At 39.7% G+C, this 27,625-nt stretch overlaps 2 protein-coding genes across 3 annotated transcripts; both read right to left on the bottom strand.

Moving 5' to 3' along the window:
- Positions 1 to 1,439: 1,439 nt before the first annotated feature.
- LOC135464900 (uncharacterized) lies at positions 1,440 to 11,424 on the bottom strand. Of its 2 annotated transcripts, XM_064742469.1 has the most exons (7): positions 11,360 to 11,424; positions 7,635 to 8,144; positions 6,373 to 6,541; positions 5,282 to 5,392; positions 3,743 to 4,009; positions 3,281 to 3,354; positions 1,440 to 1,958 (listed from the first exon to the last, which is right to left on the bottom strand). In XM_064742469.1, the coding sequence occupies exons 1-7, from the start codon at positions 11,378 to 11,380 to the stop codon at positions 1,746 to 1,748; spliced, it is 1,365 nt and encodes a 454-aa protein (XP_064598539.1). In that variant the 5' UTR covers positions 11,381 to 11,424; the 3' UTR covers positions 1,440 to 1,745. The 2 variants fall into 2 exon arrangements, with proteins under 2 accessions (XP_064598539.1, XP_064598538.1); XM_064742468.1 differs by lacking the exon at positions 11,360 to 11,424 and having other exon boundaries at positions 7,635 to 8,654.
- Positions 11,425 to 19,965: 8,541 nt separating this feature from the next.
- LOC135464443 (FMRFamide receptor-like) lies at positions 19,966 to 20,676 on the bottom strand. Its single transcript, XM_064741869.1, has one exon. It carries the CDS (start codon positions 20,674 to 20,676, stop codon positions 19,966 to 19,968), a length of 711 nt encoding a protein of 236 aa, XP_064597939.1.
- Between the last annotated feature and the right edge of the window lie 6,949 nt (positions 20,677 to 27,625).

Below are 27,625 nucleotides of genomic sequence, written 5' to 3'. Positions count from 1 at the left end.
TTCTAGGTTTATGGGTAGAAGAAACTGAAGTGGCGAATCGACCTGACAAACCATTCGACTTAAAGCTGCTGCTGAAATGGTGAGAACAGAGCTCGTGTTTATTGAGCAGCTTGAAGACTTGGGTCATATATTGCAATTGCTTCAAAACCCAAACTATGAAGAGGAAAAAAACTCAAATTGTCGTCGGTGGACTGCTCGGCGGTAAAGGATCACTATGAATTTTACACTTCCTAGAACAAAACTTTAATTGTAGCTATATTTGAATTTTTGACTGATGTCTGAAGATGTTTGATTAATATGGCCCTATGACCTCACTGGCAAAGGGCGTATTGGCAAACGCGAGCACGAGGCAGGCATGATCTCTTCTACGTCATGCGGCAAGAAAGGAATGTTTTGTTTTTTTCTTTGGAAATATTGTCTCACTGTCTTCATCCAACGCATTGCAATCCTAATTCCAAATTACCTTTGCTTGTATCCAAAATAAAACAATGATCGCTCATCAGTGAGAGGTTAGAGCATGGAAACATGACTGGTTGGCCTGGCGTTAGTAAAGTGTGACTGGGTGGGATGAGGTGTCATGTCTGGTGTCTTCAGCATGATACTTAAATGGCGACATGAACTTGACCTGCTACAAGAAGACGCTGCATTTGTCATCTGTTTCATCATTTGACTGAAAAAATTACTATACGACAAAGGTAATTAAAGTAAATAATAAATAAATGTTTTTTATTTCATATTTTCTGGCGCTCAATAAAACAAACAATAAACGTGTACCCAATAGAACACTCGAGGCAAATGCAGATCTTACAATAAAATGAAACATAAAAATGACGAATAAAAAAAATTATGAATCAAATCAGATGTGGCAGTTACTTTAAGAAAAACATACATAGCAAGTCTGAAACTATACACGTCAGACTTCTTTTTACACAGACATCGCAAAATGTACGGATATATATCATTACGGAGACTATTGTACTAAATTTTTCAAGTGAAATTGTGGAAATGACTTTCATCAAGATCAATTCACAATAAAATTGGTATAAAAAAATGAATGTCACAACACTACATAAACTTCTTTAAACACAAATAAGATAGCATTTGATATATATATATATGTGTGTATCTTTTTTTTGGGGGGCGTCTTGCATTTTGAATTGATCAAAAGGATACAAAAAAATCTGATCAAATTATGAAGATGTACGTTCATGAAAACTTTTAAAATATCACATGATTTTCCAAATAACATCTCTTCTTTCCATTATGAACAGCAAAGAATATTCTTTCTTGTTACTTTGCTACTTGAATATTTCGTTTTCAACAATTGCATACAAATCACAAAATTATTAAAGAAAATCATTAAAAATATGAAAATTCAAAATCTTTCAGTAATTTAATTAAATTTCTTAGCAACCCTCCCCCAACCCACTCATCCCTTAACCTCACCACTGGGCTCCTATGGAAGACACTCAAGTTTAAGGAAAAGGTCAAGATCGCAAAGTTTAATAAAAAACCCACAACAGCAGAAAACCCTGGACAACCTTGCTCAACAAGAACCTCACGTAAATTTTCTTAAGAACAAAAAAATGTAAGCATATATTGGAGGAAAAAACTTTATCTCAAGTTAAATTAAAACTGCCTAATAAAAAACATTTAAATTAAAACAAATTGTCACTTGTGTACAATGTTCCTGCACCAGTTGGCATATTTTATAAGAAATTTTTTCGTCCTTCAGTTTCTTTTTATCATAATTCGTCCTCTGATGAGCCAAAAGGCATATTTCTCCTCTGGACGGTAAATTTGGCCATCATGCTGTTTTTGGAGGCCAGCCTGGCCAGACGTTTCACAGTCTTTGAGAAAGTCTCCGGAGATTCTGTGTTGACTACAGGGTTGGTGAAAGATGAAGATGATGTACGGTCCCGCAGAAAGTAGCGCTGCAAGCCCGGGCGTACATCGCTCTGAAATGCAGAATCCATTCAAACACACTGTTTGAGACTAATCCATTGCCTTTCATTTCTTCATTTGTTTGTTTTTGTTTGTTTTTGTTTTTTGAACGACATACATATATGGCAGTCAGTTTTATGGTATAAGGTAACCTGGGTGCCCAGAATAAACCATCGACCTTTGTAAAGTTAATGACTAGCTTTGCAATCATATTAGCTCAATGTAAGTGATTTTTAATGAAAGTTAGACTGCACAAATGGATATAAGACCAAGAACGACCCCACATCACATGTGTCAGAGACTTTTGTCTTTCCTGAGTTTTATTAAATAAAGGGAATCCTAAACATATACATGTAATTCGTGAAACAGAATTTGTTTTACCGTTTTAATCTTCGTGTAACCTAGTATAACATGTTACACTGTGATTTCAAATGGCCATCTCAAAAGCAATTGCTCCAATCAGTATCTTTCAACTTGAAATTGCATGGATACACTTACTTTACTGGTAATTTATTTATTTATTTGATTGATGTTTTACGCCGTACTCGAATATTTCACTGATATGATGAAGACCAGCTTATGGCGGGAGAAAACCGAGCAGAACCCTGGAGAAACCCACAACCATCTGCAGGCTGCTGACATATTCTATTTGTAGTATGACATCACATTTAAGGAAAAATCGATGTGTATGCCATATTGATGGAAAGCAAGTTATCGCCAACAAACAAACTTTATGTAAGACAACATGAACATCCATACCAGCACAGTGTCTTGTAAACTGCCATCAAAAAGACCTCAATGAGAAATTGAATGGACACAGATTCCACGTCACAGGCACTGACGTACGCCATGTGCTTAACTGCCAGAGATCATAGATCATCACGGCCATGATCCATCCTCCAGTATATGTATCTATTTATCTTTGTGAATGTTGTGTTTTTACTGTACTCAAGAATATTTCACTTATACAACGGCAGTCAACATCATGGTGGGAGAAATCAGGCAGAGCCCGTGGGAAATCCATGACCATCTGCAGGGTGCTGAAAGACTTTACCATGTATGGCCAGAGAGGAAGCCAGCATGAGCCGGACTTGAACTCACAGTGCAGTAAGAGCCTAAAAACCTTTGTATAATAAAAGGAACAATGTACGAAAGACCTTCATATGTATGGCTGGAGAGAAAGCCAGCATCAGCCTGATAACTCCCAGTGATCACATTTGTGAGGTTCCTGAATCACTGTGATGTGCTAGCAAGCTAACAACTAGGCCATGGGGGACCCCATCCCCGAGCATACGCTTCAGTGTACTGAGCCCCACTACCACGCTGTATTACTCACCCGTAAAGGTGTGCTAGAGCGGCTTCTTGACTGCCTTGAGGTGCCAAGCTTCCGAGGGCTTCGATTATCTCCCCCTGAAAAAGAGAAAACTTAGAAATGAACAAGCCCAAAGAGAAAACCACTGACCTGATGGCAATGACTGAAAACGAATTCTGTTAATTTTTTTAATACGAAGCTCAAGAACTAATTCTTACTAGGTCGCAGAAGTCCAAAAATTAAACAGCCTGCAGTCAGGCACTTATGACGTCAACAATGACAGCTGTCATAACAACTACGCGAAGTAAAGATTGGATACCAAGCTGGTCCCAACACCAGAGGTTTGTGTGGCTCATTGGAGTTGCACATTTTTATTTTTACCACTGTGCCATGTATGAGTTTCAGTTTTTATTTTTTTTACTGTTGTTAAACACGATACTTGCAAAACAACCTATGCTTATGAACTAACACATCCCACACACATACCTGGCCCATGCATGGAACTGTACAGTGAATGCCTCTGGCGCAGTTCCCTCACAGGTGTGGAATTCCATAGGTCGTTAACTTCACTCATTAAGGAAGGTGTGCTCGCTCTGCTTGACCCACGAGAGGGCGCTGTGGAGTACCGATCCTCTACAGAAGACGTGTCTACATCCGCATCATCCTGCAGCATGTAAGTTCGGTCACTCTGGCCGCTGTCCGAGTCTGATCCAGTATCACTACTCGTACCCGTGTCTGATTCATACCCTGTACCTGCAAGTATGAGGAATTTATATAACACTGGTTTTGCGAGAATGACAATGCCATTAATAGGGTCGTCATGTATTTATTTATTTGATTGGTGTTTTACGCCGTACTCTAGAATGTTTCACTTATACGACTGTGGCCAGCATTACGGCGGGAGGAAACACACGACCATCTGCACGTTAGTGGGAGACCTTCCCACGAACGGCCAGAGTGGAAGCCAGCATGATCTGGGCTTGAACTCACACCGACCACATTGGTGAGAGGCTCCTGGGTCCCCCCGTAAATCCTGTAACTTCTACAACAGAAGTGACCTCTGCAAAGTTCAATGACAATGTCCGCTATGATTACTGCATTTCACCTTCAGTTTAATATTTTTCACGTCACACATTTTGCTTGATTCTGAATGATTTTTTTTCACTTGACAGTGCCACTAAATACTTTTTTGGGAGGTTCGATTGATTTCTCACCAGAAAAACTTAAGCGTAAGCATCAAGAGTGTCATTTTAAGGCTTTATGTGCTTCTACAAGTGAAAACAGAAGGTCGAGGGCACTGCTGTTTTAGGAGTTGCAATATCTGATTCTCTTTGTAGAGGGTTGGAAAACCCTAGTAAATAAACTTATAAACCTACTATATAAACTTATAAATAAAAACTTCCTGCAGTTTCACTAAAATTTCACTTGGTTAAGACATCTATGGCTATTTTAGAGTGCAAGTTAAATGTTACACTTGTTTATGTCCTCAAAAAGTCTTAAGAAACTGCAATTTATCCATCACAAAATGCCCATTGTGCAGCAGGTAAAATATTTGTGAATGCTCCATTTTGAGCAGAAAATTCTGTTAAGTTGCCCACCTTTACACCACACAAAGAGTTTACTTATGCTGCATCAGCAATATTCATCTATCATGAAGTCCAGCTATCATGTGATCAGGTCTGCTTTAAATAATATCACTGAAATCATAACTGTCAAAGACAACAGAGCAGTTCAGCATTAATATTAAACCAGGCCTATTTCAATGACTTAAATATCTTGTCAGAAGAGAGAAATTCCAAGACATTTCTGGGTTATTTATTTATTTATTTGATTGGTCTTTTACGCCGTACTCAAGAATATTTCACTCATAAGACGGTGGCCAGCATTATGAAGGGAGGAAACCGGGCAAAGCCCGGCGGAAACCCACAACCATACACAAGTTGCTGGCAGACTTTCCCACACATTTATGGATTGCTACACATTTACAAAGCTATAAGGATCAATGGGACTTGGGCTTAAACTCACTGTGATCTGTGTCCAGTTTGATGGCGGGTTGATGATTAACAGGAGTTACCCCCCTTACACAATCCAATGCATCTGTGACATCGCTTCCATTTGCACCCTGTGGTGTTCCACCTGTATCCAATCAAACAGAACGTGCAAATGTAAAATACAACCTGGCATATAAGCATGGTTAATCATCGGGGTTTAACACGGTGGTGAAGAAGATTTCCCTTATACCACAGGTGTTTTTCTAATCTGTGCATGATGTTGATGAATACAGAGTAAAATACTGCCAGGAGCCATTTCTCCCTGAAGTCAAAATTAAAAACCTTATCACAATACTTAATATTTGGTACTGGATGTTGGAATTTTCACACACTCATCTTAAAATAAGGTGGTCAAAATATTTCCATGGCCCCCCCCCCCCCCCCGAAAATCAGCTCTAAAATGAAATTTAAACATAGACTTACGTGAGAAATGGCTATGTGGAATCTACCCTAGGCCTTTATACATTATCTGAAAAAATTTCTTACATGAAACACACAAAATTTTCGCCTCATAACTAAGCTCAACAGTAAACTGTAACTCCATGCAAATAGCAAACTTCATGTAAGATCACACAACAGAGCATGAAAGATCAACTGTTTATTGCAACCACAATGTAAATATCCTGTCTCCGACACACAAAATTATAAAGTTTCAGTGCAAGAAAGCCCCTTCAGATTTTTTTATTTATTTATTTATTAATTGGATAGAAGGTTTACACCATACTGAAAAATATTTCACTTACAAGAGGGTGACCAGCTATATGGTGAGAGGAAACCGAGCAGAGCCCGAGAGGAACCCACAACCAACCACAGATTGTGGCAAACCTTCCCATAGATGAGTACCTTTTTTCGCTTTTCTTTGCTTGCTTATCTTGCATTTGTCTCATAAAAAGCCATGATATAACACTCTTAACACAGCTTAACACAGTGTCTATTCCCATGTTACCCGTGACAAACTTCATGTGTAGCGCAACTCTTATACATGTACTAAGATTGGTCTCACAACAACAGCTCTGTTGCAAAGGAGAGGTATCTTTGGACAATGTGGTGGGGCACAATAATTACCTGTCAGAATGAACTTTTTTAGGTCGGAATTTTGTTTGCGGATTTCCACCAGCAGTTGGTTGTTGATGACATTCAGGTCTTTATATCGGTAAGCACAGACGCCCAATAAGATCAGTCCTAGCACACAGCTGATCTGACGACACCACCACTGCCTGCAGTACACTACTGACTGCAACAACAACAATGGTATATAATTACTTCATAGCAATGCGGGTCCCACAAATCACTGGAAGGAAGAGCAAAATAGGTCTCAAAATAACTGTCAAAATTGTTGAGAACAATTCAGTTGTCTATAAACTCTTCACGACCACATTGGTGGCTTAATATGTTTAGAGACTCCACCTCGAAGTTGGGAGACCCGGGATCAAACCTGGGTCGGGTCATACCGAAGACTTTAAAAATGGTACTTGCTGCTGCCACGCTTGGCGCTCAGCAATGAGACGTAAGAGCAAAGAAACATGACTGGTTGGTGTCATTTCTGGTGTCTTTGGCATGATACTTCAGTGGCAGCAGCACCTTGAGAGCACAGATTTAGTGTACCACAAGAAGACACAATACATGTACACACCTAGCGACTCCTTTTTGTCATGTATCATTATGATTAAAATTGTTCAGTACGTCAAACCCCAAGTATACAAACATACATCTATATACACTTTTTGGAAAAATGAGAGAAATCATGATCAAACTGTTCTGCAATTTATTCTGATCTAAATGTGTCTACTGGAACATCTGTTTTTAGATTATTATTCAGTACTTAGTATTATCCAAAAATCCCCTTCCTAGGCCCTTCAGTTATAAGTATATAACTCTTACTTGAGAGCCATCAGAGTTACATGTACATCGCAAAACAAGCTTAAATGTGTTTTTTTTTTTTTTTTTTTTTGCCAAAGATCTCCAGTATTGTCTCTTCCTCCACAACTGTTGCTGACAACTGTACAGTGGATTGGAATTCCTTCTGCTGCCAAGCTTGCATGCTCTTTTTTTTTTTTTCATCCCAGAGGATATTTTGCACAGTCACATCAAAAGAGTGTTTTAGTTTGGTGCCCTGCTTCCTTTGACTCGCAGCAGTCAGGAGGCAACTTAAAGATACCAGACTAAAATAAAACTCTCTTATATCGCTTAGCATTGTAACTCGTGGCTGAGCCACAAAAACCAGAGTAATAGATTTTTCTCTTTACGTCTACTCAACTGGCCTGACCAAAACTGGGCTCATTTCAAACCTTTGAATGTTCATATTTACATTTCATACCAAAACTTACTTCATCCATTTCTTCCATTACTGTGGATCCGTCTGTTGTTACAGCGCTGTTACGAGACAAGATCAGCCGTTCCACTACGATGTTAAGGGTCATGATGCCGAACAGAGCAAATCTGGCACCACTTGTTCTGGGCGTTGAAGTCAACATGTAGCTGATCAGAATAGACAAAGTGTAAAAAATGATAGAGTAGAAGCCAGTAAATTCCCCAAGGACCAGCGACTGCAGCTTAGCCACTCTGTCAAAAACATCGAAGATCAGCAGCTTCTGCTCTTGCGTCGTTTTATTGAACTCATCAAACATGAACCTGACATCGGATGACGAGTTTGCGATAATTAGACTCAAATTCGACGCTTGGTTGATCAACTGCATCTGGTTTTGCAAAGACGTATTCTGCTGGTGCAACATTTTTTCCTGCAGCTGGCTGGATTCTTCCAACTGGTTGGCTACAACTGCAGAATTCTCAGCCAACCTGGAAATGGTTCTTTGTGTTTCTTGATGCCATGCCTGGCTCTGAAGAAAATAACAAATATTTTGAGTGTGAGTGAAAAATGTTGCGTAACTACTTCTGTCCCCATCCAGCATATTTTTTGTGCATTCTGGCAAACTTTGAAGTTCTGAACAAGGATAGTTTGGCCTTCCTTGTAATTCGAGGAAACAGTTCAGATAAAACAAGGCCATTCGACTTTGACCTTCGTCTGTCAGCTGTTTGCAGCCTTTTTGAATATTTTCTATGGCATTCAGCCAACACTGGCCGTATTCTGGCATTTTGGAATAACCCGCCACGAGTTCGTACTGAGCTTTTCCGGCTTCGTATTTTTCACGGTCCATTTCCATGTCAAAAACACTTTGCCTTCCGTCCTCACTATTTGTGTCAGACTTTGCATTAGCACAACTCCCAGTCCATAGTGACACTGCAACAAATACGATAAACACTTCCCGACACATTGTCTTCACTTTAAAGCTTTAAACTCTTTTCAAATCGATGTTAACCTGAACTGTCACTCAAACTTGTGTTGTCAGTGTCGTTTCTGAAACGTCTTTGCCGCCAAATGAGCTTGCGCATGGTTTGTGAGTGGATTTCCGCTTCCGCCGCTTTCACGTTCATGAGAGTTATCTCCCTTGAAACGCACTCTAACGCATGTAGTTTCTCATTTGTCATAAAGGCACAAGCTGCCTTGTAAACTTAGATATCTCATCTTCATGCAGTGAGACGTAAGACAAGAAAACTTGCTTTCTTTGAATTTCACAAAATTGTAATTTATTTATTAATGGCACTGGTATTTTAAGCGGTATTCAAGAAAATGTCACTACGGGTATCAGCAATGTGATCATGGTACTAAAGAGCGAGACTGACCCACCGCCGGTATTTATTTATTTCACTGGTGTTTAACGCCATTTCTTATAAACGGTGATCAAGTAATCAAAACATCACAAGTAAGACCAATGGGCTCTTCCGAGTGGCTGACCAACTAGCGAGAACTGGATTCGAACCTGTGACCCTATATTACGTTTAGTCACTCAAACCAATAGGTTACCAGTACATGTGCCGAGGCATGTGACAAGCAGGGCAGGTCTAACTGCAGTATGAAGGTTATGACAATAAAAATAACAATATGGCGAGCTATACTGCTGATAATTTTTCATGATCTACCGTGTACAAAATTCTATTTTTTTTTTTTTGTAAGCCTATAATTGCCATAATCAACAGATGTCCGCCAAATTTGAATTTCCGAAGTTGCTTCGCGATGTACTGGTATATAAAATATGTATGTGTACGTGTGTATGCTTGGGGTTTTACATCGTACTTAAGTGTTTTTCATTCACATGACGACAAGGAGTCATTAGGTGTGTGTACATATATACTGTGTCCTCTTGTGGCAGGGCCATAGTCCATAGCGCCAAAGTGCTGCCGGCACTGAAGTATTATGCCGAAGACACCAGAAGAACGCTTGTTGTAACGTTTCAGTGCTGAGCACCAAGCGAGGCAGGAACAAGAAACACTTTTCAAGTCTTTGGTATGACCCGAGCGGGTTTTATCCCGGGTCTCCAGACTTCGAGACCTCTAGCCATTAGGTCACTGAAGTGGTCATCATAAAGTATGATGCCGGCTTCAAGACGTATATTGATAAAGTAAAATTATTTATCACAGGTAATCAACGTTTAGATTCCATCAAGTAAGAATAGAAACCAAACCTCATAGTATACAAGGGCCGCTTCGGTGGCCCAATGGTTAGAATGTCCGCTTCAAAGTTGGGTTATATCCAAGACTTGAATGGTACTTGTTGCTGCCTCTCTTGGAGCCTAGAGTAAGGACACAGGAACGCTTGGCCCGGTATAATGTGACTGGGTGTGGTGTCATGTGTGCACGGTGTCTTCGGCATGATGCCGTGCGACAAGAAGACACAGTATATGTACACACAACTAATGACTCGCCGTCGTCATATGACTGAAAAATTAAGAAATATGAGGTTAAAACCCAAGCATTCATTCATTGTATAGCAGTTTCGCCAGAAATAGGCCTGTGAGAACATACATTTTAGTTAGATAATTAGTATTCTTACATTATGTATGTTAGCGATATAACAACCGTACTTTGTGCCATCATCCTCTGTACCCGTCAATATGGAAGACGACAAGCAGACTAATTAAAACTGAAACCTAGCCCTGGAGCGAAAAACGCATTATCCAGTGGATTACATCGGGCCCATTAGCTTGATTTCATAATGCTACGTATACCTGGTGACGATTAATAAACACTTCGAGATTAGGATATAATTATGAAAGATAAATTAAACTTTTAAGATTTAGCTAAAAATCCGTTAGCCTTGTTAGGCATTCGTTCAACCTGATTATTTCCAGCATTTTAAGCACGAACTATCATCTGATTTTAATCAATATTCTTCTCGCCCACAATATAATATTCGTGGGATGATCTGCCAACAACCTGCGGATGGTTGTGGGTTTCTCCCGGGCCCTGCCCGGTTTCCTCCCCACCATAATGCTGGCCGCCGTCGTATAAGTGAAATATTATTGAGTACGGCGCAAAACACCAATCAAATAAATACATGTGTACCGTAGGTCATTTTATGTTAGGATTCTTTCGCCAGGTACTCAACTGACAATTCTTCTGACTTTAATAAATCCACGGCCCAAGAAGCGAGAGTAGCATGTATTGGAATCTACAAGTCAATAGTCAATTTGGGAAACCCACGACCATCCGAAGGTTGCTCCAAGACCCTAAAACTTACGGCAATTGATTTTTTTTTTTTTTTTTTTTTTTTGATTGGTGTTTTACGCCGTACTCAAGAATATTTCACTTATACGACGGCGGCCAGCATTATGGTGGGTGGAAACCGGGCAGAGCCCGGGGGAAACCCACGACCATCCGCAGGTTGTTGGCAGACCTTCCCACGTACGGCCGGAGAGGAAGGCAGCATGAGCTGGTCTTGAACTCACAGCGACCGCATTGGTGAGAGGCTTCTGGGTCATTACGCTGCGCTAGCGCGCTAACCGACTGAGCCACGGAGGCCCCTACGGCAATTGAGGAAGCCAGCATGAGCAGGACTTGAACTCACAGCGACCGCATAGGTGGGAGGATCTTGGGTCATTGCGCCGATATATACATAAAGATCTATAGGAAAAATATTAGAGAGTACAGTGGAAGGCACCTTTGAAATAAATAAATAATATGCGTGACCACAGACACAATTACAGACACTGCTCACCAGTATTCCCGGATATGACATCTTTTCTTACTCCTGTTTTCTAAACCTTGGAAATAATTGGTTGATGATCAAATACAGTAAATCACTGGCCTGCATCAGCTCTTCAAAATAAACACGTATATATCGGCCAAGTTGCCGCGGATCATCAAGGACGTGCGTCTCAAAGGATAAACATAACTGGACGTGTCTATTTAAACACAGGTGAAGAGATAAACCATTGTTTCGCCGCGGGGAGGAGTTGACACAACTTTCGGTGTCAGCATATGTTACGCTATTAGTTTCAAGTACGTCGGTTCAGTTTAATTAAATTTTTATTGAATTATTATTTTATATTTATTTATTTGTTTTATTTTTTATTTCCTTTTTGCTGATTCGTGAAAAAGATGCTTATCTTTCTTCTCCCCTTCTCTACTTGCAGTGGGGTTGTTCAGCCTACCGTTATACGCATCTGTATCAACCTACAACATGTCTCGACCTGTGCTTCTGACAGCATTCTCCTCGGATAATTATGTACGCCATGGACATGCTTATGTATTTCTTATATTAATATTGTACATTTTTTTTACAGTGTTGTACATAGGTCAAACAAACGCTCATTGATTAGTACCTGGATGTATTAGGTTCATCAAGTTCAGGTATGTCTACATCACCTATATACATATTTATAATATGTATGGGTCAATATTTGGTAATGTCAAGTTTTCAAAAGGGCAAACATGTTTTTTTCAGCTTCACATTTAACGGGTATTTTTGGCTATATGATCAACGTATAGCACTGAACAACATAATTTTCATAGTGTACACTAATTGCTTAAATAATTTTAATTAATTTTTCCACCTTTAAAGATACTAATTAGCTAAAATGTCATCAAACCTGAGCTCTGTGCTAGTTTATCATTAGTTTTACCATGAAAGCTTGAACATCAAATCTTGCTTCCAAAATCTAATTAAAAGTCAAAAGGTACAAAATCTAGCGATATCCTCCGTTGAAAATGAAGACAAGCTGGAAAATAATCCACCTCACTACCGACTGTCACTCCAGAAATGTGCAATGATCCACTTTATGTTTTAATTTTCAAAAGCTTGCTGACATGTCCATTTTAAAAAGGTTACATGTTGCCTTATTTGCAGAACGTAGTTGTTATATCAAGTAAAACCTTTCACGTGACGCAGGTGACATGCCGTGACACAGTTGACGAACTGTGACGTAGCAGTTAATAACAAAAGTGAAAGTCACATAGTAGTTATTTGAACTAACAGTAATGTTTTGGAATGAAATCGAGTAGCAACAACGACGGAGGTATGTATTCCCTTACTTACAGTTGTACATGGATCTGAAGTGTACATATACGTGAAACCTCAACAAAAAAGGCAAAATGGGTAATATATCGCTGTTATTAGACAATAAAATTAACATGTTAAATGGAAGTTTAAACTGCAATACTTCAGGATGCCTAAAACTCTTTCTTGGAGGCTGGTGAGGGGAGAGGGGGTGTCTAAGTTGGTGTCATTTTAGGGTGTTGGACATTGCAGAGCTTTTTTTTTCTGCCTCAACGGAATTTGTACCGAGTCCCTCTGTCCACATAGGATTGCGTCAAATTACACCCAAGAGTGTAGGCCTACTCAGGAAATTCAAATCCATAAATAATATATGGTACTTTGAGATATGTCGAGCTGTATTTTGAACTGTATTTTGCTTTCACGCCGCCCAAAACACTCGCATCAAGACTTTCTTCCTGACTCGACGCAGCTAGTGCCATGCATATGATAACATTCAATTTGAATTCCCGATAGTGTATGCATAATCGAGTCCATTAGACGTGTATAACGTATGAAAGGCCTATGAAAGCATATGCAGGCCTATATCACCGATGGACTTCACTGGTTTTCAAGTCACAAAAATGTAACAAAGGCATCGTTTAAAACCTGATGTTTTGCAGCCGATAGTTAGCCTACAGACCCATTAGGCCTACCGTTTAATACCACTGGTCAGTGTGGCTCAGTACAGCTCGGTACGTCAGTGCATCGTTAGATCAGTCCACCCACATTTGTGTGGCTAATACCTTATAATCCCACCCTTAAACTGCACAATAACCAGACCAGTTTTAAACCCATGGGTCCTGGGTTTTTAAGTTATTGTCTTTTAGACACCAAACTTTCCTCAAAGACTATTTGGGAAGAGAGACAAGACTTTTTTCGAAGATTAAGACATCGCCTATCTCGTTTAAAGAGGTATACCGAAGAATTTTGGCAAAAAATCAATTCCGCTGATCAAATCAAATTTTCTCCATTTATCAAGCATCGTGCAAATTATTACTTTTCAGTAAACAAAATTTAACAATCAATACGCCCTGTAAATGTTAGGCACTTAAATATTACCACTTTGGAACGGTAACATGTGCAATGACGAAGTTGATATTTTGTGCAAGGCAATTATTTCGGAGACCAGTATTCTGATTGAAAGTTATAGTTCAATAAAATTTTCGCTGATCGATTTTTTTTTCAAAATTTTATGTTAAGTGTGAATTCAATATACAGTGTTGGGTATAGGCTACATATATCTTCGTACGCAGCAACGTATATGTGTGCGTTTGAGTCGGTCTGTCTTGATAGACGAGCCATTATGTAGCAGTATTTGTCATCTCCGTAACGGGGATTGTCATCTACGTCACGCAAAAAAATGTGACGTAAATGACCGTGGTGCAGATGACAGAAAACTATATTACTGGCTTATGTGAGTCTGGTAGATGCCGTATCAGACAGTAATTTTACGTCGTACTATAGAGGTTAACCTGTTTTGTCACTTAGCAGTCAAAATTTTGGAATCAGCATTGAATAATTACATGCCTTTGGGCGTTCGTAGATGACAAAGAAATGTGAAAAAGACCTACATCTGGGTGGAGAAGTAGACATTCTTGTAGAAACAATACAGAGTACCTTTAACTTTCCAATTGGTTTAAAAAATATATAGCTGCTCTCAACTTTTGAGAGCCAAGTGGCCATTCACGTTCCTTTTCTGAACTATAATAAGGCAGACACGCCATCCGTGACAGAGACGACCGAAAATTTAGGGACAGCAAATTTTAAAAAGAAAACAGCAGATTCTATTCAAAAATATGAATATAATAGGTGTTTTTCGGTGTAGAAATAAACTTTTTATCATAATTCAGTCCTACAATCAGATTTTTTGCATAGAAATAAGCATAATCAGAATTATATCATTGTGCAAATTTTTCGGGGGAATAGGCTGGCCATTCCATTTTGAACTACACGAGTGACTTTCGAGGCATAAAAAAATAATTATTACAGTGATGTCCCAACGTGTAATTATGTATTTAATCTCGTAAATGTATTAGCTTGTTAATCAAGTTAAAAGGAAGAGTCCAGAATCGACAAATCAAAGGAAATGTGATGATCTCAAAACTGAGTGACATGAATGCGCGACATTAATGAATATTGACCCATATACATATGAATTTGGAATAAACAATTAAACATGCCGTTATAAACCAATATAATTAAGGTTTGTACATAGGTTTCAGTACATCTGCACTTTACCGTGGGGCGTGGCCGAGTGGTCAAGGTGCCTGCCTTCAATCGCTATTGTTCTTAAGAGACGTGGGTTCAATCCCAGTCTCCGAGCAATTTTCAAGATTCCATCTAGAAAAGAAGGGACCAACGGGCTCTCACGTGCGGCCTTACATGAAGTTCACTGAAGATCAATTGTCTTCGAATACACCAATGTTATCCCTTCCAGATGTCGGTGATTTTTATGGCGGCCACCCTGTCACCACCATAAATACGTCGGTGCTGAGAGCCGCTTGCTTCAAGGAGACACGTCATGTGATTGAAACAATATAAAAAGCAAACACGAACAACCAAACAAAGAAACAAATCTGGGCATGATATGGGTATGTAGAAGTTTTGGGGTATATAGCATTATATCAAATCACTCACTGTGTTCGCTCTACGGCCTTTCATACTATCGTGGCGACCCTCAATGGGGCCAGATGTGAATAAAGCGCTCGCTCAAGGCGACTATATCACCATTGAGGTTGCGTGTTCGAATCCAAGTCTCGCTGATTCGGCCGCTGCTTCAGGTCAAGAGGTTATCCAGGCATACCTGGTAAAGTTAAATGCATGGTTTACTCAGGGGATTGCGATTCCCTCCTTCCATGCACCTGACCGTCGTAGTATAAGTAAAACTTCTTGAAGACGGCGTTAAACCACAATCAGGAATCTATGCCTGTGTGTATCTGGGCTATCGGTGACCAATAAAGAAACTGAAAGATCTCTGTTGTCAATCATCCGATCTCCGAGAAAAAGAGGCCGTGAAATTTTGATAATTGGGCGCTATGTGTCATTAACTCACATGTACATAAACGGAGTTCAATTAAATTATTTATTTTACTGAAATTTAACGTAGCACTGATGAAAGAAAGTGATGGACGTATTGTTTTGTTTTTTTACATGCGGCATAAGGTCGTAAAGGTGGAAGGCAACTGGCGTCTATATGCATCAGTTTTAATAAGATACCAGTTATTATTTATTGATTTGTTTATTTGATTTGTGATTTACGCCGTACTCAAGAATATTTCACTAATACGACAGCGGCCAGCATTATGGTGGGAGGGAACTGGGCCAGGGGTAACCCACGACCATCCGCAAGTTGCTGACAGACCGACTTTGTTATTATCTTTAATAATACATATTTATATTTAATGAGGATATATGTCTAAGACAGGCTATACCAAAGGGATAACAGTTACTATTTATAGCCTAGTATAGCCTATAATTAAGCTAGGCCTTTTATAACTAGGAATATAACCATATTATCTGTTCGTCCATATTGTCTTATGTCAGGCTGTACCACTGAGCCCTTGATCGATGGGGTCATGTGTTCGAATCTACCTCTCGCCGTCTCATCCGGTTTTTTCTCAAAGCTCTATACTCGTTTCCCTCAACTCATAAACATAATCATCGTTTTTCAGATAGAAACTGGCAGTTTTTTTTTTTTTACATTTGAAAAAATAACAGTACATGAATTTTATCAATACGAATGATAATAAAATGATAATTAAAACAATTGCTAAAAAATATCAATTGTGTATAGAAAGAAACTTAAAATGACAAAATTATTATAAGAACTTACAAGTGTTTAAAATCAGGTGAATGTTTCATTTTTTCTATTTTAAATCCAAAGAAGACATATATGGAAACACAAAAGTTTTATAGGCTATACTCACGACTATCTCCACAAGCCCAAACTCCATCCTTTTCGCCTCTCTGCGGGAGAATGAAATGAAACCCCCGCCAAATGACGTGTAAGAGGTTACCCGTTCGGCCAGCCCACCTAATCCTCACCATGGGGGAGGTCTCGGCGCAACCACAACAATAACATTTCAAAAAGTCAAACTTTTCTACATTTTTGAACTGATTGCGTATTTTAATCAACACTTTCAAGCTTTAACATACATTATTTTTGTAACATTTTTAAATGTTTGATATTTTAATAGGTGCGTTTCTGTTCCGATTATCCGCTCAAACCTGCGTTGAACACAATGGACTCGTCCCCGATGGACATGCCCGAACTTGCACAGATTCATGAGCAGTCAACCACGTCACGGCTCACTGATGACGGACTGTCCAAGGAAACAACAATGCATGCTGAGACTTCCACTGAAGAGATGCAGGTTGTTATACACGAGGCCCCAAGGAGAAATCTCCTCACGACTAAAGTTTTAAATACTTTCGAAACCTACGTTAAAGGAAACGCACAAATCACAGTAACGAACTCCTGTATGCAGTATTATCCGGTAGACCAAGTTAGATTTGTCAGTTTGTGTTAGGCCTTTTAGTTATAGGCCTTGGGATAACGAAGGCGAAAATGTTGGTCATAAAGCAGCTGGGGCTAATGGTACATTTCTGACTTCAGTAAAAATCTAAAACATTAAAATTTTGACACGTTTGTCTTTAAAAGCTAACATTGATGAAGTTGTCAACATTTTAGATTACAGGGCTCAAAATAAGCTTTAAAATCACATTTCAAATTTTGGACAATGCAAAACTAGCTTCTAGGAGTTCGTTAGTGTGGCTGAAAATTTGCAGGTTGAAAAAAAAATAAAAATTGAAAGGGAAAAAAATCGATAGAAAACAGTCAGAATTAGCTGGCATATTAAACTTTAGCAGTAAATACTTATTTAAAGAATTTCAGATTTTTAAAGTAATAATAATGTAATATGTTTGTCGCAGAAATTAATTCGACAAGGAAATACAGAAAACAGTTCATTGTTCACGTTTATGCAGTAGATTCCAATGTCTGTTAGATAAAAAGACGTTTTTTTCCCTCTAGGTCATCATTTAGTTGTTACATTTATGAATACAAAAATATTCTTTCAGAAGTAAGAAGTAGCCATTGCTCGGAGTAACGTTTTCAAATATGGCCCACACAGATATTATACACCATTTGATACGTTGTGTCATTTTAACATTTAGAAAAGCTTGCAGTTTTAACATTTGTCCTTTAAAAGAGTTAAGCGCCATCTGATCAACATTTGCGATTTAAAAGATAGATCAACATTTGCGATTTAAAAGAGTAAAACACATCTGATCAACTCTGGAATTAACATTCACATAAGGCGTCACACTTTGTGAAGCGAATTCGACTGCGGCCTGAAGTCAGGATATTTATCAGGCGAAGGCCAGCGGTTTCCTTCACATCAATCTGACATTGTTTCATGTCAACACGCTTATCCTCACACTGGCTCCCTCTTCGGCCGTGCCTCCGGGAAGGTCTGACAGTAACCTGCAGATGGTCAAGGGTTTCCCCTGGGCTCTGACCTGTTTCCTCCCACCATAATGCTGGCCGCTGTCTAAGTGAAATCTCCTTGAGGACGTTGTAAAACACAAATCAAACAGATAGATAAATAAATATATAAATAAATTCTCGTTACGTTTGATACATTCTATTGCTGGCTGTTTCTGATACAATTTCCATTTCACATAGTTATGATCAAGCTTACGTACTAGAATCTTTGGCTGACTTGCTGGTATTGTGTGAAATTCACATACTTGTCACTATACGCTTCCTCTTCGGCCGTGCCTCCGGGAAGGTCTGACAGCAACCTGCAAGTACGAATTTGAACTTTGATATGGAATTCATGCCTGGAATATTCATTGTCTGCCCGGCATCATTGAAAACTGATGACCGCTTCTCTCTTGTGTGTTACTGGCTTTATTTCTTATTTGTATAATTTCTTACATACCTTTGTCTTCGGGAGTTAGTGTTAAACGTTGTTGTGGAAATGGATCTTGCGATTATCGACGTGGAACGCCCTTTACGGACTACGAATGGTATAGGAATGTCGGACTTGACGCTTATAATTCTAAACTGATATTGTTCAGTGCCGATATATGCTTATCGCCAAGCTTGTTACAACTTGCTGCTGTCTGCTGCCGATCTTGTTTCCGTTGTGGTCTGAAGCTTTGGCTCACTGTTGCTGGTAATGTGTGAAAGTCACATATTTATAACAATATATACTCTGTTCATCTTACTGATATTGCTTAGTGCCAATATGGCCATCGTCAAGTTTGCCATTGTCTAACTATGTTGCTGACATTGCCATACGGGCATACGCTTATCGTGAAATTAGATTCCGCTGATGCTGACTGCTGTCGATAAAGCTGTTTCTCTACATGCTCATTGCCATCTTAGTTACAGTCTGTTGCCGACAAAGCCGTTTCTTCCCGTTTTACATCGGCATGTCTGTTGATGACTGCTGCCCATAGAGCCGTTTCACTACATGCCCATCGCCATGTCTGTTGCCGATAAAGTTGTTTCTCTACATGCCCATCGCCATGTTTGTTGCCCATAAAGCTGTTTCTCTACATGCCCATCGCCATGTCTTTTGCTATAAAGCTGTTTTCCACATATCCGTCGTCATGACTGCTGCCCATAAAGCTGTTTCCCCACATGCCCATCGCCATGTCTGTTGCACATAAAGCCGTTTCACTACATGCCCATCGCAAAGTTTGTTGCTCCTAAAGCTGTTTCTCTACATGCCCATCGCCATGTTTGTTGCCCATAAAGCTGTTTCCCCACATGCCCATCGCCATGTCTGTTGCACATAAAGCCGTTTCACTACATGCCCATCGCCATGTTTGTTGTCCCTAAAGCTGTTTCTCTACATGCCCATCGCCATGCCTGTTGCCCATAAAGCTGTTTTTTCCACATATCCGTCGTCATGACTGCTGCCCATGAAGCTTTTTCTCCACATGACCACTGCCATGCCTGTTGCCGATAAAGCTGTTTCTCCACATGACCACTGCCATATCTGTTGCCGATAAAGCTGTTTCTCCACATGCCCATCGTCATGACTGTTGCCCATAAAGCTGTTTCTCCACATGCCCATCGCCATGTCTGTTGCCCATAAAGCTGTTTCTCCACATGCCCATCGCCATGTTTGTTGTCCCTAAAGCTGTTTCTCTACATGCCCATCGCCATGCCTGTTTTTGTTTGCTGTTGCTAGTATTTCAGATTAACATCTTTTTCGCCTGACTTGAGACAGTTAGTTACTTGCTGGCGATGAAATTTGGGGCTGTCTGGATTACCGGTTGGTTGTTGAACGTTTCGTCTTCAAAGCAAATATTCCACAAAACAGTTCTTTGACGTCTTCTCTTAGAATCTTGCTACACATTACGTAGAGGATAAAGTTAAGGCAAGGGTTGAAAACAAAAAGACACGGTGCGATTAAAAATCGCAAACGGATTTCCAAATTGAACTTACGAAGAACGTACACGCCTTCGAACGCAAAGGTCAGAAAGGTACTGGCTACCAGCGAGTAACAGAAGAGAAATGCCAGAAGGCTCGCCACCAGAACTCGCTCGATCTGAATCTGTTTGCTGTCGTCAGCGTCAGCCGTCGTCTCCACATCGACTCCCTTAAGTCGCATCCGGCTACGTCGCACATCGCGCAGCTTTACGATGACTAAGCAGTTCAGGGTTGCTAGAAGTGGGAACGGTATGATAACGACAATGATGGCAAACGACATGTAAATGGCTTTGGTGGAGAAGGGATCTCGGCCAAATTGTGTGTATGTCCAAACGTGGATTGTTTCGTTGGTAGCATCGTCCAATTTGGTTGTGACAGCTATGCGAAAGAATCTCGGAGCGTTCACAAAAACCGCGATGACGAAAATGGCCACGACGATTTTCTTCGCACGAGATTCGCTGCTGATCACGCGAGACTTGAGAGGAAAGCATATGGCGAAGAGACGCTCCACGGCAAAAGCCAGAATAATCCAGACGTTTGATGCCATGCTGACGTAAAAGAAAACATCGCCGAAGGCGAAAATATAACTGAATACGTTTTTATAGGCCAGGCTTTGGGAAACCCTGTCATGGTGGCTGATGGTATAGAAAAAGTATAATAGAGTGGTGATAATACTGGACATGGCGATACCCCGAATGTACACGGTAGAGCTGGACTTCAGGGATCTTCGTTGGAGGACGATAATCGTTAAAATGCAGCAGAAAAAGCTGAAAATATTAATGGTGAAGACGACGTATTTTTGCAAGAAATCTTCAACTTTCGAGATTACTTGCTCTAACGAATCTTCGCTGTGAGATCCCTCAGTTGTTAAGTCCGTGTCAACGCACCCGGAGTCATTCTGGTTTACGACATTCACCATATTTGTTCCGTTCCAACTTGTGATATTCTCGATAGAAAACACACCGGAAGTGTTGAAGACGGAGAAATCCAGTTGGCCCGCTTTCTGTGTACAGAATCTCCGGCTTGAAAGGACGATAATGATCAGAAGCAGGCGTAGGATCTTGAGAATAGCCATTATCTGAAACGCAAAAAGATTCAGTTGAAAACATTGACAAGTTTTGTGGGCACAATCTTTTACCGAACGCCATATTTAGCCATATTATAATAAATGTGTACCTTTACCGTGAGCTTGACCGCCATCAAATGATAAATAAACAAATAAAAGATGAAGCATTTTCTAAATTGTTTTACGCCTTATTCGAATATATTTTGAATATATTTCAGATGCGTATATATGCGTGGTCGCCTTGGCCCGGGTGTTCAAAATTCGCGTAAGACTTAATGCCAGATTTTAAGACAAGTCAGTTTTGCACTTAGCCTCAAAAAATTGTGTAACTTTATATTAAATATGAGGTAAAAGTGCTGCTGTTATACTTTGAGTGAGTACTTGGGCTTTAAGGTCGTAAATAACAATTTTTCAGTCATGTGACGACGAAGGAGTCCTTAGGAGTGCATGTATGTGTAAGGGGCCTCTTTGTTGCAGGACGGGTTTCCACCACTGTTTTATTTAGTGCTGCTTCACTGAGACGCCCCACCGGAGCCATTATACTGATACGGGTCAGTCAGTCGTTGCACTATCCTTTTAATGCCGAACGCCAGGCGAGGAAGCTGAAACTTCCTCTTTCAAAGTCTTAGGTGTGACCCGCCCCAAGATTGACCCTGGATCTACCGGTCCCGAAGTGGACGCTCTACCAACCGTGCCACAGGGGCCGATTGTTATACTTTGACTTTGGACAACTGCGTTGGCTGTTGGATTTAGCTAAAAATTTGAATATAAGATATAACTTAATACCAGTATTAGCTAATACGTTTTTGAACAACTAGGCCCTGTAGGCTAACAACACTCAAATGAAGGTACACGTATATCGTTCTTAAATTACATTTACCCTTGGATAAAAGAAAGCCCATTAAGTTTTAATTCAATCAGTATGTTATATTATCTTATTTATATGTATGATACATTTCATATCTTACCATTGGCGGCGTGTCTTATAAGGTTTATATTTGTTACGTAATATATGTAAATGAAACTGGTGAATAAAAGAAATCAAATTTTACATATATAAAATATTTTGCGTTTGTCACCAAAGCTTGAAAAGCAATAAGATAGAGAGCAGAAACGCGTAAAACACCGATAATACAAGCATAGTGAAAAATTGGCTAAGACATTTTTGCCACTTTTGCCACTTTGGGGATACGTTTGTCAAAGAGCTTGTCCAAAAAATCGAAAATACAGCAACTGGAAATAACACGAACACCCGATAAAAGTAGATCCTTATTTCTCGTCTCTCTATTAGAAAAAAAACACACAGAGAAATAAGCACCTAGCAAAAGAACAGTGAACAACTGACTGCTTTGCTTTATGACACCACCAACTTGCCAAATATTCTTTATCACCTTTAACCGTGAGAAATCATTTGGCTTACCTGGTGATTTCCTTCTAAAATCGATTATCAAGCGTTGCAAGTGAATATCAAACACGGAATTCCCCGGAAGATAAGTGAGAGTTGTATAGTTAGCAAAAGCAATTTAAACCTAGACACACCAGTATCACATCTCCGCCAAGCGCGTTTTTACGCCAATCATCTTACGTAGCTATCATTATCTGATCTACAATTGGTTTAAACTAACAGCAACATTGGGGAGGGCCGCCACCATTCGAATACCAGGACACGCCCACTGGGAAACTTGCGTCTCTTCTTCGAGTGTATACAGTTTAGTCGTCGCTTTTAGAGCAGTCTGTGAATTTGAGGAATAAATTTCGACCAAAATTTATTGAATTGGTGCATGGGCTAAGGTCAAATTGTGACGAAATTTTTTGCAAATTAGCACGACATTCGAATGCAGCATTAGAGGTGTTGACATTAAGTAGGACAGGTGATTATGATTTTCCACTGTGTATAGGTTATTGTTAAATTATCCAATTTTCATGAGTGATACGGTTGTAGGTTCATCAGTAACAGTTGTATTCAAGGTTCATCAGTAACAGTTGTATTCAAGGTTCATCAGTAACAGTTGTATTCAAGGTTCATCAGTAACAGTTGTATTCAAGGTTCATCAGTAACAGTTGTATTCAAGGTTCATCAGTAACAGTTGTATTCAAGGTTCATCAGTAACAGTTGTATTCAAGGTTCATCAGTAACAGTTGTATTCAAGGTTCATCAGTAACAGTTGTATTCAAGGTTCATCAGTAACAGTTGTATTCAAGGTTCATCAGTAACAGTTGTATTCAATTTTCGAAAGGTTTATCATCAACTGAAAAAGCTTTGCTTACAGTGAATGTAACTCCTTGGGGTTTTTATCTAAAATTTAAACTAACTTTAGGTCATAACGCTGGGAAAGGGTTGAATTAATGCATGATGTTATTTTATTATCGACTACTTATATACTACCATGGCACATGGTTTGAATACTGATTTCACTCATTGGCGTATAGAACGTACCTTTTTACAATATTATTGAAAACTCTCGACTGCTTCTCTTTGCATGATTCTATCCCGATTTCGCATTGTATATACTTTCTTAGTTCTTTGTTGGTCTGTGTTAAACGTCGTTTTTGTGAATAGGCCTTGTGATTATTGACCTGGAACGTCTGTCTTATTTAATGGCTGGTCTGCAAATGTCTGTTTCGACGAGTAATAAATTGCAATGAACATCACTCCATGTTTTTCACCCTGTTCTACTTTAGACATGGTGCTAATGGACCTGTAATTGGCTACTATTAAAGCAACTGCATGTGACCACCTTCTAAATGAGGTAAAATGATAGGTTATGTGTAACCATTAGTCAATTATCACTCAGTCGACTCTAGTCTGAGTAAGTGAGTGATTGGGGTTTAACGTCGTACTAAACAATTTTCAGTCATATGACGAGGAAGGAATCCTCAGAGCGCATGTAACGTACCTCCTTCTTGTAGGACAGATTTCCACTGCTCTTTTATCTAGTTCTGCTTCACTGAGACGCCTTACCAAAGGCAAGTAAGCCGCTCCGCTTGAACCATTATACTAATACGGGTCAACCAGTCGTTGCACTATCCCCGTCATGCTGAACGCCAAGCGAGGAAGTGACTCTGGTCTGGTTTTAGTCTCTGTTCTGTAAGTCTTTTATATAAGCCGAGTCGGATTTCGGGAATCCCACGAATCCACGCAGATATGGACGAGACAGGATGTGTGCTTTCAGAAAATAACGAAGCCGAAAGGCGATATTTTATTGCTAGATTTTTATTGCTATAATATTATAGTAAGTCATGAAGATAAACCCATCGTCTCTGTATATAAAGGCATTGAAAGATAACAATGCGGAAAATGGTGCACACCAAGCTTTCAGATGGCTGACCTACCATATTGATATTATGAATGTACGTTGTCCTGCGCGCTACAGTCCTCTGTGAAATACGTTTTTAAGATCTATGCCCGTACACAGTATTTGCCTGAGAGTAGTTAACAATGGTAGAGAGAACAGACTTATTTATTTATTTATTTGATTGATGTTTTGCGCAGTACTGAAGAATATTTCACTTATACGACGTCGGTCAACATTGTGGTTGTAGAGGTGAAACCCGCTGACCTTTCCACGTACGACTGGAGAGGAAGCCATCAAGAGCTGAACTTACCGCGATCGCTTGGTGAGATGCTTTTATGTAACTTTCTGCGCTAACCACCAGGCCACGGGGTTCCTATAGAGTATGGCTACCTAAATCATGCTTGGATATATAAGAAACGATCTTTTTGTATGAACCACTTTATCAAATGACCTTCGAACATGGACGTTAATAACTAGCACATACAGTGACGCATGACAATGAGAGGTGAAAATGAGAAGATTCTGAGAAGTCCGAGATATATTCTTCTTCAAACTTCACACATCAACATTTCCTGGGTTGATTTAGTGGGTCTTTTTGTTTCGACATTGTTTGGCGACATTCTGCGAAAGCGGCTAATCATGGCCCAACTTACTTTGTGCAAGATTCCAGTTCAAGGTCAAACACCTGCGAGTTGAAACAGTCACCTCTATCATAGGGTACTACGTGATATAGCACTTGAGCTCCATAGGCCATCCTGGCGTTTTTATTGGCTATAAGAACTGGGGGTATTCGCCAATAATAGATTAAACCGTAAAATGTTATTGAGTACCGGGTTAGAGGCAAATTAAATAAGTAAATAGAGTTAAAATGCTTTCTGTGGCCTCTAATACATTACAAGTATAACATCACTGCATTTGTTTTTACCTAATTCTGCGTTAGAGACAAATTATATAAGTAAATAGAGTTAAAAATGCTTTCTGTGTCAAAGAAATTACAGTTATAACATCACTGCATTTTTTTTACCAAATTCTACATTAGAGACAAATTAAATAAATAACCATACTTGTTGTCTTGTATTTAGAACGTTTGAAAGCGAAAGTGAATATATGTTTATCACAGAGACCAAGCTCTCGACATTCAGTCGTGAATAAAGCGTTAGTTTGGAGAATGACAGAGTATACATGTAAGTGGTTCGTACAAAATCGTGTTTCAGCTTTCCTACAAACGGCACTCCTAAACTCTCCTATTAGGTAGTCCATAACCTATAGATCGATAAAGGCATTTACATCGTTTATATCCTTTATAAAGGAAATGCATTTGTCCGTCTACAATCCAGGAAAAATAGCCCATGACATTTGTATTTAATCACGTCAGCTCCGACTCAAAGGTATGGGCAAATCTACGACTATTGCCACTTATCCTCCTGCAGATCTAATTCTACAGCCAGGCCTACTTATCCGACAGGAGACAAACAGCGTATTAACCTTATACTATACGGAGAATACTCTAAAGAATGATGTCAGAAGAGTCCAGCCGGATGTTCAGTACAGACTATACTTCCGGTCTATCCATGGAACGATGTTTTCTGGGAGATAGCACGTGCACAAGGACTTTTGCAGGTGCTTTTGATCAGAATAGCATGTGTCATGCTGTTTATGTATAGCTTGTGTGTTACGCTATTCCAGATGTATTTACTGTGTAACTCAGTAAATATCATCTGTGATAGTGACAATACATACAAACAGACAAGGGGGTCTCCCTGGACGAGGTGCTTAGCACGCCACCTCGGCGCAATCGCCCAGGAATCTCTCACCACGTCCCCGTGAGTTCAAGTCCAGTTCATGCTGACCTCCGCAGCAACCTGCGGTTTCCCCAGGGGTCTGCCCGGTTTCCTCCCACCATAATGTTGGCTGCCGTCGTATAAGTGAAATATTCTTGAGCACGGCGTAAAACACCAAATAAATAAATAAATAAATAAATACAAAAAGGCAAGACTGGGTTTACAGTATTTAGGGTTCTAATTTGGTAAAAACATACACATAGTAGGATGAACTATAAAGGTACCTGCAATGTCGTTTCTATCCCCGCGAAGAAAGTTATGTGTTCCACTTATGTTTATTTATCTGTCTGTCAGCAACTTTATAGAAACAATTACGCACCGATTTGAATGAAACTTTGTGTACAGCTTGGCTTTGGGCCAAAGCATGAAGACAATATATTTTGATGCTGATCTCTAATCCGGATTAAAGCTAATTTTAAACGACTTTCCACCATTGCCACGCTGCGCACTGATACATATTTTTCCTTTGCCTTATAATAGTAGAGCAGAGTAATATTCTTTTTTTTTTTTTTTTTTTTTGAACTCGTCAAACGTTCGAGGGCGAATGTACTATTGGCAATCTGCATGAGGTTTACGCACTCGAAGTGACTTTCAGTGAATCCTTTGTTCTAATATAAGATCAATTAAGTAAGAGCTTAAAACTCGTATAGATTCGGTTTTGGAATCGGCGACTTGTGGATTCTGGCACCTAGTCATCGCTAGACATAAATGTTGACTTTCTAAACTGCTCGGCCAACATGACGCAATATTGTGATTGCCAGCAATTGCTAGCGACAATTATCAAATATCAAAATATACTCCTAACGGCGCATGACTCCTAACAGCACATACGCCGTTCTGTACGTTCACTTTACATCACTGCAACCGCTTGCAAATTTTTTTCAGAAATCTTAAACAACACAGAAGTTACTGTGGCAGTTACTAAGGGAGGAAGTGATGTCAGAAAACACAAAAACTCTGTTTCAGCCTGTGTTAACAGCACGAGGACATCAGTGGTGAGGCTAAACCTAAAGAGGCCTACGTGCGTTACACAGGGTCCAAAGGTCAAGCTAGTGGTGGCAGTGATGTAAAGCGAACGTGGAGAGCGGCACGTACGCTGTAAGGAGTTTGATATCAAAGATGAATTTGAACAAACATACATGTAGGCTATATTACTTTACCCAAAGAGACAAACCAACAGCAAATTATCGTCATATCCAATCACAATCGAGCTTACCTTCATCATCTGAGGATAACTTTTAAAAGAAATAATCCGCGCAAATAATCCACCCACAAAGGTCACGCAGTGTGCAG

This window comes from Liolophura sinensis, chromosome 4 (genome assembly GCF_032854445.1).
Source record: "Liolophura sinensis isolate JHLJ2023 chromosome 4, CUHK_Ljap_v2, whole genome shotgun sequence".
Lineage (NCBI taxonomy): Eukaryota > Metazoa > Mollusca > Polyplacophora > Chitonida > Chitonidae > Liolophura > Liolophura sinensis.
The sequence above is the reverse complement of the archived record's forward strand: the minus strand, read 5'-3'. Positions and strand labels throughout refer to the sequence as shown.

Coding starts and splice junctions, on each gene's coding strand:
- LOC135464900 (XM_064742468.1), bottom strand. CDS start 8,579: ATGTGTCGGGAAGTGTTTATCGTATTTGTTGCAGTGTCACTATGGACT. Junction 4,010..5,281: donor CAAACTGGACACAGATCACA/GTGAGTTTAAGC, acceptor TCATACTTGCAG/GTACAGGGTATGAATCAGAC. Junction 1,959..3,280: donor GCTCTAGCACACCTTTACGG/GTGAGTAATACA, acceptor TCTGCATTTCAG/AGCGATGTACGCCCGGGCTT.
- LOC135464443 (XM_064741869.1), bottom strand. CDS start 20,676: ATGGCATCAAACGTCTGGATTATTCTGGCTTTTGCCGTGGAGCGTCTC.